The 19,147-nt window shown below is 37.0% G+C and overlaps 1 protein-coding gene across 1 annotated transcript in view; it reads right to left on the bottom strand.

The window, feature by feature from the left end:
- Positions 1 to 19,147, bottom strand: part of ZNF106 (zinc finger protein 106) — a 40,139-nt gene that overhangs the window by 17,511 nt on the left and 3,481 nt on the right. Inside the window, exons 2-10 of the mRNA XM_068193411.1 lie at positions 15,565 to 15,650; positions 14,188 to 14,249; positions 9,944 to 10,141; positions 5,625 to 7,700; positions 4,142 to 4,763; positions 3,165 to 3,234; positions 1,397 to 1,551; positions 1,236 to 1,296; positions 560 to 901 (exon numbers count right to left, since the gene is read on the bottom strand). Coding sequence (XP_068049512.1) covers positions 560 to 901; positions 1,236 to 1,296; positions 1,397 to 1,551; positions 3,165 to 3,234; positions 4,142 to 4,763; positions 5,625 to 7,700; positions 9,944 to 10,141; positions 14,188 to 14,249; positions 15,565 to 15,618 — 3,640 coding nt within the window. The 5' untranslated portion in view covers positions 15,619 to 15,650. The remainder of the gene's footprint in view (positions 1 to 559; positions 902 to 1,235; positions 1,297 to 1,396; positions 1,552 to 3,164; positions 3,235 to 4,141; positions 4,764 to 5,624; positions 7,701 to 9,943; positions 10,142 to 14,187; positions 14,250 to 15,564; positions 15,651 to 19,147) is intronic.

The raw sequence follows: 19,147 nt of genomic DNA, 5'->3' as shown, positions 1-19,147 counted from the left end.
ATTCAGCAGTTTCTCCTCCAGATAAAAGTAAACCCCTATCTTCATTGCTAGCCCTCCCATGCCCTTCACATGAGTGAACAGTGCCTAACAGCCAATTAGTAGAAGATGGATTGTTACTTCTAATATTACAAATTATACTCTTTGTGCTTATCTAGCAGAGCTCAAGAAGAACACAAAATAATTTTGATGTAGGTGTTCATATTTTTTTTAAAAAATGTTTCCATACACATCTTTTTCCTTTGTAGGCAGACTTTTTGCTACCAGTGCTCATTAAATGACACAGAGAAGAAGACAAAAATTATAGAGGAGATTCTCAGGTTAGTTGGGTTGTGCCAGTTTTGGGTTTTTTTAGTTAACTAAATTATTTTAAGAGGATGTAACCTTCAAATTCATGTTTGTTCTATTTTCAAAGCAAACCTAGAAAGTCCTTCACAAGTTAATGAGAGTTCACCCCTGCCTGACAGACTGCAGGTTGAGGCACAATTTACATTCTTTTTGGGAAAAAAATAATTTCCTTATTTTTTTCAAGGTAATTATCTTAAAGCGAAACCACAATTACCATCATTCTGTTCCACCTCTTCTGTTTGTGGAGGACATGGAGAGCTCTGGAGTACAGAATTCACATTTAGTTCTGTGCCTTTTGGAGACATAGGTTCTCGTTTAACTTGTACTGAAGAGTCAGGAGTATCAGAAGGTGTACTGCCAGAAGACTGGAATGGTGATGGCACAGTCACGGGAACAGAAGCTCCTCGAGGAGGTACAGAGGAAGACAAAGTGTCCAAAAGGGGCAGGAGAGAGCCTGAAGGAATTGAGTCAGCTGCCATCGGAGATTTGCTGTTTCGTCTTTCAGTTAGGGCACTACAGGAAAGTTGATCTGAGAGTTCAGAAGGTTCATATGCTTCTAATGGCAAAAGAAGAGATACATTAAACAAACAAACAAATAAATAAATAACAGAACAAAAATATTTATATTTTACAATAAAATTTAGTGGTGCCAGGAGCTCATTTCTTGTGGACACAGAGTCAAGTAAGAGAAAACTTTGAAAAAAAGACACTAGAGGGAATTATCAAAACTGACAGTTCATACTTGATGATAAAGGCCTCATTTTGAAAGTCTATAATTTTATTGTAACTTAAATGAGCAGATTCAAGTTAAATGCAATTTTTAAAAGATTCTGAGTTCAAAGAATATGAGAGCAAACATTCCACTGTTGTAGCTCTATGGTATCCTGTACCTTGTAGCCCCTGCAAGATCTGGATTCTCTGACTTCTCAGTGTACTCATTTCCATAGTTATCTGCAAAACAGTTGTGGCTTATATCAGTCCCAGTGATTTAACAGGCAGCTCTTCATGCTGCTAACTTCTGGTTCATAGAGTTTCCAAAGCCCACTGTTACCTGTTGCTTTAACACAAGGAACCGTTGAACCTCAACATAGGCAGCCTGCAGGGCAGCCCTTGCCTGCAAGAGGCTGCTGTCCACATTCTGCAGGGACTTGCTTAACTCTTCCTCCCTCAGAGAAATAGCCAACAACTGGTCTACCTGAGAACGTTCTGAAAAAGAAACAAAATGCAGAGTCTAATTGCACTGAACATTAAGATTAGCTTACTTTAAGGTACATTAAGATACCTTACTTGTGATATCACAACAAATAGTACCACCTCAGAATGGAAAAATCCCATAAATTAGGTCAAGCATTCAAGCATTGATAATTATACAAGCTGAAAAGGAGTATTTATGGACAGGACTAGCCATACCTACATGGAGGAAGGGCAAAGCCAAGTATTCTTCTTTAAGGAATCTCAGCCTTGACTCGAGTAATTAATTCCATCACAGCTTTGCCAGCACTGATTTAGTTAAATAAATGAAGTAATTCTCTTTCACAAAGATCTTTTCTTGAAGTACATGTGCACAGTAAGTACAGATAGACACCTGCCATTAATGTAATCAAAAAGGCAAAGGCAAATTTAAGCTAAACAAGGTTTAAATTATTCAGTGAATGCAAAAGCCAAGGAAAAGCTGTTTCAGAGATGATTAAAAAAAGTTTACTACTCAAGATGATTTTGGGCCATGAGACTGGCATTTGCTATCTCTTGAGAAAGAGTTTCTGGCCACTGTACTCAGTAAAAGATCCTCCTATACCTCCTAGAAACTTCTGGCATTACAGAGATTGTCCAAAGAAATTTCCATTTGGGCACTGCTTAATTGCATTCAGGTTATAGTTTCCTTTAGCAAATTTAATACAATAACAATCATGTTAAAACAAAGTAATGGGGAAGAGATTTTACTAAGTAGAATGTGTTATTAGTCTCTATGACAGACACTAGTCATTGAAGAAAGAGGCTGACAAAACCCCCCACCTTTGCAAGTAGTGAAATATTCATTGCCACAGAAGAGTCATATTATTGCCCTACATTACAAACAACTCTTGATATAAATAAATAATGAAAAAAAGATAAATGGTACATTTGAAAGCCATCTTCAGAGCCCAAAGCTCCTAGCAATGGTTTAGTTACCAAAGAAAATATTCTGCCTAAAACACAATGATGATGATGTGTTTTTAGACATGGCGAAGAGGATGTTTTAGGCATGTTTCAGAAAGATCTGTCTAATGCCAGAACAAGAGTTTTCTTTGGTCAGGAGCATGAAGGAGAAAGGCATTCCACACTCATTTCCACTAAGGACATTAAAAAAATAGAAAGTATTGCCGGAGATGTCAAAAACAGAACAGAAACCAAATTAAGCAGAGTACAATTTTTCTGGTGAGACCACCCAGAATTAGAAAGGGAAAGCTGCATGGCAAATTAGAAGGAAGTTAACTGGGGACTTCTCCCTTAAGAACTTCCATCCAAAGAGGATGGAACACACCTCACTACCCTGTAGAGGGGGAAAACAAAGGTCCCATCTGTACAATCAGGAATATGAACTGCAGGCAGAAAGGATGCACATACCCTTCTCTCAGAAATAACTTGTGACAAATTAAGATAAAGGTCTTCAGAGAAGAATGTATTGCAGATTTATGAGCAGTCTACATTACAAACTTCAGTAAAAGCCCAAGAAGCAGCATAGTAACATTAAGGAACTACTACTTCAGCCAAGTCAAAATTCTACTGGGTGTTTATAGCGTCTACACTACATGCACACATGCATGATGTGCATCACTCACCTTTTTTACTTTTGATTTTTCTTCTTTTATTCTTTCTTTCTAGACTAGGGATTTCAGGAGAAGATCCCTCCTGCAAGTAAAATCATCCATTAAAAAGTAACAAGAATAATTTTGCTTCAAGAAGCCGAACATCCATCATCTTTTCAATCATTATTGTAGGCACAGAGAAGAATCCATAATTTGCTTGCACATTCTTGTACAACTCATCATTCGCTCTGCTCTTAAAAGAGGGAGGACAACAGTGCCATGTTTTCATCTCAACTGAGAAGAAATATTAAATAAGCAAACAGCCACCTTCTTCCTCAGATGTTTAAGATTGAACTTGAATCAGTTTCTGCTCTACAGTTTTAGTTGAAGGTGTAAAGGATTAAACAATGAGGAATTAGAATTACTGCTTTCTGCAAAACTATTTTGTGAAATTGATCAACAAGATTTTTTTGAACCTTTGGATAAGTCTAAAACCAGACTGTGAAACAAATTCAGATTTAAGAATATAATTTTAGGTATGTAATTTTTTAAATATGTTTTTATTTCCTTGTTTAACCATAAACCCAGAAACACCTAAGGAAAACAAATTTCTACTACAGGCTAGCTTCCATTGAAATTGTGTTGAGAAACACCAAGATTCTTGCCACAAAACCTAGTACTTCCACAGAAATATTTTAACAGTTCTTGTTCATCAACATAGGATGCCAGGTACCAAATCAAATAAAGAGTATTTGTCATTCCTACTAATAAAAATAAAAATAAAATAAAAAAAAAAAACCAAAAAACAAAACCCTATCAAAAGTCCTGCATTATAAAAGCAGAAATTTAAAGTAAATTAAGTCAAACAAAAAATGAACTTAATGCTATCAATGTACAAGACTATCAGATGGGGAAAGTCCTCCCAGCACAGATCATTCCAAAGCTGAATCACCACTGACAGGGAAAGAATCTTTTCAGCACATCAAAGTTGGACAGAATTGCACACTTACTCCAGTTGCTCTTCGCTTCTTGCCAATTCCTTGGCTGTCATTCTGTTCAGTACCAGATGTGCAGCTACTGTCTGTAGCTGCATCTATATTATTAGATACTGCAAAAAGTGAAGCACTATTTGAAGATGGATGATTTTCTTCTGAAATCTCCAATACATTTTGTTTTTCAAGAAGAGGTGTTCGCTTCTCTGGGCTCTCCTGGTCTTGTTCTGTACAGCCTGTGATCTCAGAGGTGGCCTGTAGACTGTGACTTCTTCTGCTAGCCTCAGTTCTTTCAGACATAAAAGGTGACAAAGCAAGAGATGGTCTCCCCTCTTTCTGATCAGCCTCAATGTCAGTGCATGCCTCGTATCCAGATGTTATATGATGTGGGTGGCTGGCTGCAATTACTTGTCTTTGCCCACTTTCTTTAATTTTGGCTTGTTCACTGAAAAAACTATAAGCAGAAGGATTTCTGTCTGCTATGACACTGCTTTCAGAAAAGCTACGTTTTCTGGCCGAACCAGACACTAAGGAAATCCCCTCCCACTGGAATCCTTCTAGAGCAGTCGGATCAGATTCTTCACTGAGTTCTAGACACTCTTGTTCGTTTTGAACAAGAGGCACCATTTCTATGCCAAACCTTTAACAAGATAAAAAGAAAAATAAGTAAACAAGTTACAAGCCTGCTACACATAGAGAAAAGCCCCCCCCCTTCCCCCAAAAGTACATTACTACTTTAAGCAGTAGGTTTAATTCCATTACATTGGTATTCTGTGCTTTCTTTCTCATCTGGCAATAGAACATCTCCTGTGTATCACATAACTAGACTTAGTGGCTAAGAACTGGAAGCATGATTTTCAAGTCAGAAATCATCTTATTATAAATTATTCCCCAGCAAGGTTGGAATAATAAAATGTGACATTTTTTCCAGACATTTCAAATTCTTCGGGTTTAAAGCAAGTTTTAAAAATGCAGTATTATATAATTGCTTCCATAAATACAAAAGCAAACTGTGTATCAGAATAAAAGATTAACAAATGAAAAGTGAGCATTTACACTGCTTGCAGGACTGCAAGCATTTCTTGTAGTCCTAAAAAAATGAGGAAATAGGCAACTGTCATAGCATTGTTCCCATCCTGATTGCATTTTTACATTCTTCCATTACTAGAACTTCAAAAGAAACTACATTGTTACCATCCACATTCAATATTAAATCAACATTATGAACTGATCAGAATCTTTTCTGAGCAGATTACTATTACTTATCTATGGATAGACATTCATTCATAGTATCAATCAATAAAATCTCTATATTATTTTCAAAAAATATGCATAATTTTCAAAAATTCTGCAAAATATCATAAGCATAGCAAGCTTAATTAATTAAATAATAGTAATGATTATTATAGGATTTTGGAGTTCATTTCAGATATGGGAAAAAACAACCCTCCTCCCCTTCAGCAAGCCCTGAGAGGCATGGTTAGTTCAGAAAGGTACCAACCTTGGTAAACCTTTGCCAAGTTCCTGTTTCTTCTTGGTTACCTGCTGGATGACCTGATCCCAGTTAACATTTCGCCGGGAAGCACTAAGAATCTGCCTGAGGGTAGGTTTAAGCCCCGACTCCTTCTCTGTCTCACTTCTCCGAAGGCAATTCACATTCCGAATGCGACGTGCGTTATTGAGATTGGGCTCTGGGAGATGTGTCCCAACTTTGCTCTTCAGACTGATATGCCGTGTCAGGTCTCTTTGCAGAAAAGCAGGCAGGCCAAGTTTGCTTAAATCTGGAAGAAGGAGGCCTACTGACTGGCTTCCTCCTTTTTGAAGCTCATTATCTGAAGGATTTTCAAAACCTTCCATTTCAAATTGATCACGGGACTTGACACACTCTTCATTCCCTTCCCTGTGCTGGGAGGTTTTCAAACCCACATGCAAACAGTCCTGATTGCTTGATGAAGAAACGCTGGGTTCTATCTGAAATGTAAAATTTTTTAGCTCAGCAGAAGCAATACTTGAAGCAGATGGCTTTTCATTATCTTCCTTTTCAGAGGTGGTATTTTTACCTTCAGGAATATCACATGGTAAAGAAGAACCCAACTTTTCAACTTTTGCTTCTAACTTCTCACTTCCCATTAAATCATCACTACTCATATCTAACGAATCTAGCCTGAACTCCTTTGGCAATGCTTTCCCAGTTTCTTCCCTATTCTGGTCACTTGTATCTTTGCAAGAGCTTAAAGGAGCATTTTGCAAGGAATGGTTGGACTGAACACCTTTGGGATTTTGTTCTGCTTCAGTTAAGTTATTAATAGGCTCTTCAAGATTGCTACCAAGCACATCTTTGTTCTCTTGTAAGTTGCCAACACAAGCACCATGCAGCTTTGATGAATAAGAGGAGAAACTGTTTGTTTCCAAGTTCACTGCATTCAAATGATTCTGCTCTTCACCACTAGTTGAGGATAACAGAAGCTTGACATTTTTTAAGAGACTGTTCGTGTCTTGCTTTATCAAGGATAACTTCATATCTGTGATATTCAGAAGAGGGGATTTCAGTGATGGCATCCTATTACTTCTGCCATCATCTTTGTCAGGCTTTTCACCACTGGAAGAGTCTTTCATAACCTTGCAAGAATCCAGGTGATCTGAGGTTCCATTAGAAGGGGAAGATGCTTCATGGCTTTTAAGTTTTGAAAGGCTAGCATTGGCTTCACAAGTTTTCCCTTTCATTGATGAATCAGTAAGAGGTGTAAGCACAGAACGCATTTTATCTGAAGTTTTCGAAACATTATCTTCAGACCATGGTTGCTGCTCTGCAGTTTTCTGGGATGGGTAGGGAGTCCAGCGATATGTTTTATCTCTGGAAGGACTGACACTTTTTCCACTGGCTCTTGAAGTTTTGCTCTCTGGTTGTTTCAATGTACTAAAATCCAACACCCCCTCAGCAGCTAGCTCATCACTAGTAAAATCTAGACGGTCACCCCTATTTTTTCTATTTCTATATGGCAGAACATTACCTTTCTCTGGCCGCTGCCATGCACACCTTTCCTGACTGTATATACTTGGCTCTGATGAATATGAATCTCCTGAACTTCCAAAATTCCAGCCATTTGCACCATGAGTACTTGATTTCCAGTTTCCTCCGTAACTCTTGGAATTCCAGCTAGAAAAATGGCCCGTTTCTTCTGAGTGCCAAGTAGAGTTTCTTTCCCTGGCACCATGATGCCAATTTGATGCTCCTCCTCTCCACCCACTTAGATGCCAAACATTTCCAGAATTCCCATAGTTATGTCGATTTGAAGGGTTTCCTGGAACATTCTGGTGCCACCCAGAGCGCCCCCTTGCACCACCAGAATGTCTGTTTATATTAAGGTTCCTCTGAGAGTGTGAAAATTTGCTTTGTCTAGGACTGACATAATCATCCTTTTCCCATTTCCAGTCCCTTTGTGATGCATTATGATGATGCCACGACGACTGATCATAAGCTTCTCTTTCTTTGTAAGCAGCTCTTTCTTCTCGCCTTCTCTGTGATCTTCTATCATCACATTCTAATTCTTGGTTTGCGCAACTTGGTTCAGTTTGCCTACAAAAGAATTGAGAAAAGCCTAAATTCTGATGCTATTCTACTAAAATCCAACAGTCCACAAGCTTCATAAATTTTATTTGCACTGGGAAGAAAATATTTATTTAAATTATTTATTATAAAAAGAAACAGATACTTTTTAGCAGCTTTGCTTTTCAAGCTTCAGTAATATTTGACTTTCAAAACTGCACCTTTACTTAAGTGTGACAATTTCAAAATTTCTCTCACAAGAAAAAATGATTTAGTGCAGGGACAGTTCAATAGACTGACTCTCAAATACTTTTCTATAACTTGAAAGATAATATTCCTTTATATTTACTATTGGACTAATAGTAAACTAATAAAGCTTCTTTATGTTATAGAATCTTTGTAATTTGATCTATCTTAGTAGATAGAGAACTCAACAGTGAGATAATTATTTTTTCTGAAGACTATTCTGCTGGTGTAACTAGAGTGAACTGATAGAAAACAGAGGAAGCTTAGGCTGAAAATCCCATTATTATCCTTACTAGAGGGAACAATTGACATGATGGCTCCATTTATAAAGGTTAAGTTAAAACACAGATGGAAAACATCCACAGAAGATGCACCTCAGATACAAAAGTATTTTGTCTTCTTTTAATCAAGATACTGGAACAGTCCACAGCATGCAGTCCTGAGTCTGTATCAGCCTCCCAGCAGCACTATCAACTGCCCTTTGGATAGCACTTGTGCTTGGCAACTTATCACAAACACGTGGCAAACAATCACATGTATATTTAAAGATAAATGCTCCTTTAACAGCTACAGCTACTCCCAGGGTCAGCAGTCTAAACATTCTAAATACGTATCTTACCAAATGAGGAGTTTTTATTAAAAGTATTTTCTGGGAACTGATCACAAAAATACATCCATTCTAGATCCCTGAACAAGAACAACAGTAAACTTTCACACTACTACTCAAAAACAATTGAGTAAACTGAACATTTATATTGTATCACCCTTTATGTTTTTGATACATTCCAGTTCTGCTAAAAGATTGACTAATAACTACTCTCTAATGGACAACAGTCTATTGTGCAAAATAATCTGAGTTCTAAGACAAGAATTCAAAAAAACAGTATCTAAATGATACAGTAATTTCTAAGAGCTGACTCAACTAGATTATGATCTAATGGAAATAATTCTGCTGAATTAGTAACTTAATCCTTGTACCATCTGGTTTTCCCCCTCTCCAAACCAGAACCCAGCAGACAGATTTTCTACAGTTTTAGTTGCCTCAGAACAACACTGCACTGACAGTATTACTCCTTTTCCATAAAACAGAAAGTGACATTATTGCTACCTACATTAACCAGTATGAAAATATTACCATTGACTAGTGCAGGGACACACTAGTATGACAGAATGATGCCAAAACCTAACAGTTTCCAATGATTTCAACATCTGGAATCACTAATTCAAATTTCCAGCCACAGAACACAAGAGCTTCTTTTAAAAATTATATGCCACTTTAGTACCATCACCATGCCATAAAATCTATTCAAATAATACATTCCCAACTGGAACATCACACAAGTAAGGCATATGTGCAGTTTTTCATGAAAAATAAAAAATACTTATTACTTTCTGCAGCCTTCTATTTCATAGTGAGCCACTGGAACTACTTTAGCTAATGGTAAGCAGCAAGATACAACAGGTAAGAAATTTCATTCAAGGACTAGGGGATTTCAGTGTGACATTTACAGAATAGTCCAATTCATTTTATAAAAAAACATGCTCAGCAGCAGTTTCTTAAAGGCCAGGTTCCTACAGACAACCTCCACCATAAACAATATTAGCACTATTGTCCATTTATTAAGCCTTCAGTTAAAAAGGTATCAAGTATTAAAATAAAAACATTAGGATTCTCAGAACACAAGACTGTTTTTACCCATAATGGAGAATTATTGTATTTCTGTACTAGTAGTAGAGGATATCAAATATTAAAATAAAAACATTAGGATTCTCAGAACACAAGACTGTTTTTACCCATAATGGAGAATTATTGTATTTCTGTACTAGTAGTAGAGGAACAGGACAAGACATTCAGCAGAGTCACGTTTACATGCTGAAACTACGATATCAACACAGGTCTCTTAGCTTGCTCTCACAAGTACACTAGCTAAAGGCAGTTTACATTTTGTGAGCACCTAAGCCTTAGGAGTGCATCCTCATTGTGTTAAAAGCAATTCTCTGATCCAAGTGGAGAAAGGAAAACTCACCTGTTCCGTTCCTTCTTTTGCTTGATTAGTTGAATGAGTTCTTTGTCAAGATCTTCTTCTTCTGCCTTTTCCTTCTCTTCCTCTTTTCCATCATGGGCATTAACGTTGTCTTTGTGCAGCTGACTGGAGATGTGCTTGGCATATGCTGACAAACCCACCAGCGTCACCCTGCACACCCGGCATTCATGGCTGCTATCCCTAGGAAGAGAGGCAGAGGGTGGACTTTCAACTCTGCCAACTGGCATGGCAGGTAGCTCTGGTCTTACTTTGTTTCCTCTGAATGTGTCTGAGTTCAAGGCAACTAGGCTTTGCTCAGTATGCTTATTTGAATTCTCTGGCTTTTTCTTTCAAGGTTTTGTTTTTTGATGGTCAGTTTTTACAAGATTTTTTTCCAACAATCAAGAGGTAAAAGACTTGGTAATAAAGCTACATTAAGTGGGAGGAGGAATTCTTCTTGAATTGTTGTACTCAAAATCTATTCAGAGGAAACATAGTGAGCGAGGAGGCAGAATGAAAGGCTTCCAGAGCTAGCAGGAGCTCTGAAGCCCATCCATGCTGCCAGCTGCACTGGGGAAGCCTGGTGACAGCTTCTACATTTAATCCTCGCCTTGAGCCTTCCCCCAGTGAAATTTAGAAAAGGGAGGAGGCAGTACATGGATACAGCCAATCCTGATACAACATAACCTAAACTGGGACAGCTGAGACTGCTGCCTGGAATCCAAAGACTCCACAGCACAGTGAGTGATGGGAGGGTGTCTTCATTTCACTGTACTTTATTTGGTTCAAGTGTGCATGAGGTCTGCTTTCTACTTTAGAGGACTTATCTCAAAAAATATAGAAATAATTTCAGCTACAGAAAGTTGACAGCTGTACCAGACAAATGGCTTTACTCATATTACTGAATTAAGGCTACAAGACTTTAATTTTTTTTTCTTTTTAAGAAATTCAGATTTCTAAAACCACAACATTTGTTCTTCTGACAAAGCCTTCCAACAATTCAGTGTTAAAGAAGTACATTAACTTCCTAAACAAGGAAAATATGTTCACCAGATTAAAAAAAAAAAATAATTAGAGCATAGTCTACTGCAAATAACTCAGCAGGACCGAGACAGGATTCACTGACTGCCCCCACAGTGCTTCTTTCAATTCTGCCAGTTAATTCATAAAAGCAGACTGTATATCCCCATGGAGCACTTCACACAAAGGTCTTAGAACAGAAGCATTATAATACAACACACAGTTCATGACTAGTGTCAAGAAAATGGGATCCATAAAGGAAAATTACAAAAATGAATCCTTGTTTTTTTAGTGAACAGTTAAAAAAAAAATGGGAGAAAGATCAAAAGATGTACATTCACTCAAGGTATTAAGGCAACATCCTCATCAGAGTGGTTAATCAAGTGTCAGCAGCTATGTTTTATTTATCCCGGATATCAGCAGTTTTTCCTGCTAATATAACTGAGATATTTAATCAATGCAGTCATTCAGACACACCTAGAGATGGCTTTATTTTAAACAGCCTAAGTATTAAAAATCAGAATTTTTAATTGTTCTGTATGTTGCAGCCTAATTGATTTCAGATTAAATATTAAGATAATTTTCATTTATTAAATCATTAGCTTCCAAATTTAGCCTGGATTTTCGAGAACTAAGTGTACTTAGTGTACTTCACACTTGCTAATAAATATTCAAAGCCCATATCCTATATATTGTACTTAGGGCTATATTATTAATGCAATAAAGGCAACCAAACCAGCATATTTTAGTAATGTTGTTGGAAGAATCCTCTTCACACTCATAAACAGCACAGCTGTGCATAGCTAATAAGACTTATCTTTAACTTAGGTCATCACCCCAGTGGTTCTAATGTGGTAGTAATTAGGTTTTAAAGAACAATCCACATCCTTCATAAAACCCATGTTTCAATTATTTCATAAAACTTTTACCATCCTCATTTATAGACTGACTAGCTAAATGCAAAGTTTTATTTATTTTGGACAAAGCCAGTGAGTTAACAGCTGGGCTGAGGACAAAGAACTTTTTTCTATCACTTCTCACTTGCTTGAGTAACTTGACTTACTAATTACAAAGCTGTGGTTCTTGTACCAACTGACAATCTGAAAAGACAAGACTTCTTTGACCTGCTGTTAATCTATACAAGCCTAAAGAAAAACACAACACTTTTTTTCTTTATGAACAATTGCTTTAATTGGAGATAAACTGGCTAGGAATTCAGATAGCTACACTAGGGGAATTTAGATTCCCTTCAGTTCTATACTTTTCCTACACCCATTAATGCCTTCCAGAACAAGCACAGTCCATGACACACACTGATCATGTCTACACATTCCCCTGCCATACAGGAACACCACACAATCTTACTTGTTAAACAAGGCAGCCAAAAGAACTTTGAGGTAAACACAACAAAAGTATTCTCAGTATGAAAGCACCCAAGAGCTTTATTTACTGCATGTGTACTTCAGACTGTAGACTCAATGTCCTATGTAACAAGAACACTATTTCACTTTCAACTAGGAAAACAAGCAAAACACAAATAGGATACAGCTTTGTACACAGCATCCAAGTCTCCTTATACATCACAGAGAGTAAGACTTCAAGGACAGGAGAAAAGTCTTAAAACATTTCAGAAAATTATTCTAGCCCTTGAGATTACTAAGCTAACTTTAAAATGAAAAGGAGTATAAATCAATGTGTGCATTTCCTTTACCTCTTCCATACAGGAAGTCTAAAAAGTGACTTCTAGTTGGATACTAAATATCAAGGTAAGATGTTGATATTCCACATACTTTAATGGCACAATCATCTGTTACACAATTCAACCACACTCATGAGGCTGTTGCTTGCATGTCACATTTTCTTCTTGAAGTACATGGTTGTAAAAGACTCCTAAAAAATTTCTAATTAAATTTAAATGAGAGGAAGAAGGGGCACAAGAGAGAGAACAAAGCTGCTGTTGCACAGTGAAAAATTAATTTCAGTATTTTGAGAACAAGCATCTTCCGTGCATTCTTCTGAAAGAGTAATAAAGACAGATAGTTACATTAGTAATAAAAAAGTGTAATGATGATGAAATTTAACTTAATATCAGTCCTATGGAAATGGAAAATCAAAAATTGTCCAATCATTTGCAAGCCACTGCAGACACTATATATAACTTCTAGAAATTAGTGCTACAGAGCCATAACTAAACCAAAAATAAAAAAAAAAAGTAGAACTCCAGAAATAAGATGTCAAAATAAGTGAAATTTCAGATTCATTGTCAGAAGAAGACAGTCCAGAACAGAAGTGCCCCACAAGTTAGCTGACCAGAAGCCATTTTCTAGTCATTGACTAGAAAAGTCATTGACCAAAAGTCATTTTCTAGTGCAGAGAGCATTCTGTTTTTTTTTCTCTGGATACAAGATAGATGTGTTGACAAAATGAATCCCCCACACCTCAAAGAGCGGAAAGAGGATGACTTTTAGTCCTTTAAAAGGTGTTTAAAACAGATTTGTCATTTGCTAAAGTTTCTGCTGCAAGATGATTAAAAATTAATTTGTAGATCAAATATTCAAGTATTTGACAGTATCTGATCTCTGTGGCTACCTCAAACTGAGTACACTGGAAATCACTTTAAAGTGTACTCTGGCTGCAACCTAATTCCCTATTATTAGGATCATATTTGAATATCCCTTAACTCCTCCCTTCTACTTTCCAAATGTTTCAAATAAAACAAGGAAACCTTAAAGGAAACACCATCCAGCATGGTTAGGTCTCCTAATCAAGCAATTGGACCATAGTGGCCAATGACAATCACTCAAGCAGATACCATTCTCACAGTGCTTTAAAAGAGCAACAAATGTTTTTACATCATTGAAAACTTACAAAACCCCCCAAAAATATAAAAAGAAAAATACCACTGTTCCTAATTCTGACAAAGGCAGAAAACTAGTGCTTGCAAAACAAAAACCCACAAACATGAAACTGCCAAGAATCAAGTAACTTTATTTCACTGCAGTCAAAGCAATGTAGGTGAGCTTTCTGCCACATTGTTTGCCTCCTGAGTTTCTGACATCACGAAAACACCTTCATTGCCAGCTGTACTGGCAACAAGGCATGCTACTAAAGCGAAGCGTAAAAATAAACTGTGCAATTCAGCTTGTATGAGAAATAGGTCAGGAGTCCTTCCAGAAAGTGACATACAAAATGGCACAGGAAGGAATGATACAACATTGTTCTCATACCTTCCCTTCAGGTTTTCCAATTCTCGGTGGTGAAGCATGCTTCTCATGTGTTCTTCCATCTCCTTCAACATGCAGAAAAAATAATAGGTCAAAACAAACCAAAACTCTGTATCCTGTCTGAAAAGCTCATTTTTGTGAATTCTCCTGCCTTGCACAAGGGTGCACGCTACTCCTGCGGGGCTGCAGCAGTTGCCATTCCTGTTTCTGTGACAATGAAAGCACAAGCAGGCACACCTGCAGGAAGTTATGCTACCTTTCCCAAGAATAACACACGTGAGTCATTAAAACTCAACACAATGGAAGCAGAATTTCAGGAGAAAGTCAAATAACAGTCTATGTAGCAAAGTTTATTAGACTGATTTTTGACAAATCACTGTTGAAAATAATTTTAATTAATAGTCATATTAATACCACTCTTCAGAATCACAGTACTTAAAACAGTTTCCCTGTGCAATCTGAGCAGTTTCTCTGCATTTGTATTATAAAACAGCTGTAAATTCGTCATCATCATACTATTTTACTTGGCTAGACACTTCAGAAACTGAGATGTACAGATCAGTTTGTTGTTTACAACAGCCCTGATCCATGAACTGCAGTATTGTTATAATTATTTACTATTGAAAAGGAGCTGCCAGAAGAGAAAGAACATTCATCGCTCAGCAAAAGGAAGCAGTTCAGATGATTTAACTTTCCTTTGGTGTTTGACCCAAAGTATTCAGAAATCTTCAATGACCAGATACTAATCACTATCCTCTTTAGCCCTTGAAATCCTATCTGCAAAGGGAAAGGAACATCTTCCACCTTGAAGAGCTGTGTGAATTAAAACGCTGGCATTTGCCACATCTCCACATGCCATGTGGCTAAACAACACATGAAGGTCCATCAAGAAACTCTCCGTTTCGATGCAGACTTTGCATAAATACACAGCACACCAAACTGACACATTAGTGATGGACACCAAACTGACACATTAATGAAAACACATGCTGTGTTACACAATTCCATTTAGTTCTTCCATATGGAAACACAGACCTTCCAAAAGGAATCTATAAAATCGTGTATTACAGTACTCTTCCCATATCACAATTTACAGCCAAATAAGTGACTGCTTTTCACTTTAGTATCTTTATAAATTAATATAAAAAAACCTCAAAGACCTCACTATTTTTAACATTCAAAATCAAGCATACTGCACAGCTCACTTCAAGAAAGATACTCCAAAGCACATACAAATATATTATTTGATTTGAGATAGACTTAGGGCAATATATTCCTGGTAAAGGGAAATTGTACTTTGTACAATTTTAAAATGAAAGCATTTCTCATTCACATTTCATACTAATATCTACTGATACATGTCAAGCATTAATTATTTACCTTTTTTGAGTTGTACACAATGTGACATAATGCACATTTTCGTTGCTGAACCATGCTTGTTACACTGGAAATATCTTATCCCATACCTGCAAACAAAAACAATTTAAAAATAACTAACATTCAGGATTACTTGTTTCATTAATCTATTTTACTGTTCATGAAATCTAGCTGAGCTTAAGAGAATACACGTTTCTCATGCATAGTCGATACTCTTCAAAAAAAGACATTACCTAGAGTTAAAGCAGCTCTGATATTCAGTTGTTCTATCCAACTGTAAACAAAAATCAGCAAGTAAAACCACAACCCTTTAAGTCCAAAATGTAGTTCTTTGACAAGTAACTCTTTCCTTACAGATTTGCATGTCCATTTACACATAAGGTACCAGCATCTGTCAGGGCTAAAAGGGATGAAACTGAGAGCTGCAATAGCACTTTTACATTAGACAACAGAGAAAGAGTTTTCTCCCTAAAAAAACCCCTCATCATCATACTAAAACAAACACATTTAAAACACAACAGGAGATTCAGTCATGTCATGTTCCCTAACCACCATTCTTGATCTCCCCGAGATACTTGACTGTGTTTAAATATGCATTTTTAGCTTCATCACATGGGCACCTGATATATATGAACCATCAGCAGCAGCTATTTATTTTGCCACATAAGCCCCAACAAAGGTATAAGATTATTCAAAACTTTGCCAGCCTGCATATAAATTTATATGGTATAAGTGATGTCCATGCAAAAGCACCTGCCTTCAAGGAAGGTCAGCATAGAGAAACACTATCTTTTGCAACAAGTTATTTTGAAAGCATTTATAGAGATCATAACTTGTTTTTAAACATATTTAAACTGAGACAGCAGTTAAGGAAAGTTTAAGCTAATACGAGTAGATATAGAAAATGAGATATTGCAGACTCTTGATTCTCTAGTAAGTTATTAGGTGAGTATAGTAGCACATCATCAATATTCTGTTTATGTACAGATCTGTGCAGCTGCAACAGATCTAAAGGAATTATTAATGATCATACACAAGTGACAAGTGTTTAGATGCCTATCCAACATAGTACAGCTGGTTTAATGCAATTAATATGGAAGTACTTATGGAAAGTGAGGCTGCTAATCCTTGCACCAATTTCAGACACTTCCTCTTGCATTAAAATTTTCTGTACACCCCCAACATTCTTCGCTGGCACTACTTTGTAGTTCAGCGGAGTAATATCCTACATGTGCTCAAGATCACATTCAAGATTACCCAAGTATTTACAGAATTCATTCTGCACTGGGCTGAAAGCAGCACGGGACTTAAATCAGGAAAAGCAGGCCAGTTAGCACAGAACATTAAAACACTTCCACCAGCAGAGCTACCATTACACCTGTTTTGGCTAATTAAAACGTATAGTAACTATACACGATTACAGGAAGAGTTTTCGGCAAACTGCCCAATCAGCTGGGCATTACTTATGACAGAGCACTAAAAATACTAATAGAATTCAAATGCTATTGGCTGTCACTATGAAAATGGAAACTTTCAACTCTACAGAGAGAAGCCCTCAGTGACTTGGACTCAGAAATAAAGAGATTCAGTAGATGTTACAGGGACTGGGAGAACATAGACACACATTCTATTTCCAGATCACCTCTTGACTTACTGGCTTACATAGATATAAACCACTTCCCATCATCCTTACCTTTCTCCCAAATGCTACTAAACCTATAAACACTGTGGATCACTTTAATTAAGTACTTCAATTTTACTGTAAAATAACTTCTATGAAGTATTTTGAATAACATGATAAATCAAAGATATTTCCTCAGTCACTATGCAAAATCAGCAAGAAGCAGACATCTTTTGAGCCATGTAGCCACTGCTATTCATCTCATCATATACTGGTCTCCTTAATCTCAAAACTTTCATTCTTCATGAAGAAACTTCAGAAACAGAGCTCTCTCTAGATAAATGCAGGCACATTTGAATTCTTAAAAAAACTCCACATACTTTAAACTTAAACAACCTTCAAGCTTTTATCAGCTTTAACACCTTGTGCTTTTGAAATCATCAACTTGCTGTATAACATAGAAAATTACTTTTTATGGGACTTGAGTAGGAAGATGAGCTAGTCTAAAAAATGAGCAAACTGAAAGCAAAGATAAGGTTTTGCCAAAAAGACACCACCATCATATAAAAAGAAGAACACAGGTTAATAGCAGAATGTAAAGCCTTTGAAACAAATATTACAACAACTTTCTATTTTGAGAGAATGTAACTGTTCAATGGGTCATTTTTCATTTGTTTGTTTTAAAGGGAAGGAATGCATTTTACAACTAGGGGATGTAAACACAACTTGCCCATAGTCTGCACCTATACAGAGCTTAGAAACACTACAGAGCTTTAATCAAATTAAGAAAGACTGCTACAGAGACTTTGGAGAATCCTTCTCACAAATAAAAATAGTCTACAAAGAAAATTAGGCATTAGACTACTTCCTGCTACAACATCCATTTGTCCACAGGTATTCAACTTTAGCAGATATTGTACATTAAAAATGTACATCAAGATTAAATCTGCTACAGATTAGTGGCTGAACACTCTGACTATATAAAGCCACAAGTGCCATGGAGTGGGGTATGCAGCCTGGCATTCCAGCTGCCTAGAAATCCTCAGAAGGCTTCAAAGAGATCAGCAGCACTGGCCTGTCTAAAGGCCTGCCTAAATGCTGCATGTCCCTAAAGAGAGCAGTGGAAACTCAACACTTGAGAAGAACAGGAGACTACAAATTGACCATGCAGAATTTTCTACAGCAACATTCTCAGCTCCTCGCAGAGATGTCATTCCTAGTGCCTCAGTGACTTCTCTCCTGCAGCAACCAATTGCACATACATCAGCTGAACTGTAGAATAGTAATAATACAGAGCCCTGTGCTCCGATTTCATCACCTCCAGCAGAATTTACATGGAATAAAGCACCATCATTCACAGATTATCTTCCCTTCCAAGATTCATTGCCCCTCAAGCACCTGAATTTACCACGCATCCCCACTAGACCATAACTTCTACTAATTACCTTAACCCTCCTTCTGGGCAAATGTGTGAGGCACTAACTTTCCTTCTGAGACGTTGATCTGTGCAACCTAACCCAGGCAACAAACAAAAACTTAAGGACTTACTAAAGTTAAGTCATGACTAACAGCATGATTCTCCCCCAGCACTCTGTCAGGCACTGTACAAACTACTTTGTAGTTGGTTTCTTATTTTCACAGGGCAAAGGACAAAACTACATTACACTCCAGAAGTTAAAATACTTGTACCAGAAGTAAAGCTTTTAAGGTAAATTTCTCCCTGCTTTCCAAGATTTAATTTTATCCATGTGACAATCTAAGGGTAGTCTAGACCCCTGAGCACTGAAGCAGCACCACTACACAGCAAGTGTTACAATTGGGCAGACAAGTGCTCAACTGCTTTGACATCAAGCCAGGAAAGAATAGTTAGATCAAAGTTCTTTAAGATCCTGTTAAAAGCAATAAAATTTACTTTACTACCTGCTGAGAAAACATCTAGCAGAAACTGAGCGCTATCTCATAAGT

The sequence above is a fragment of the Anomalospiza imberbis genome, chromosome 6 (assembly GCF_031753505.1).
Source record: "Anomalospiza imberbis isolate Cuckoo-Finch-1a 21T00152 chromosome 6, ASM3175350v1, whole genome shotgun sequence".
Taxonomy (NCBI): Eukaryota; Metazoa; Chordata; class Aves; order Passeriformes; family Viduidae; genus Anomalospiza; species Anomalospiza imberbis.
This window is presented reverse-complemented; position numbering and strand designations above follow the sequence as displayed.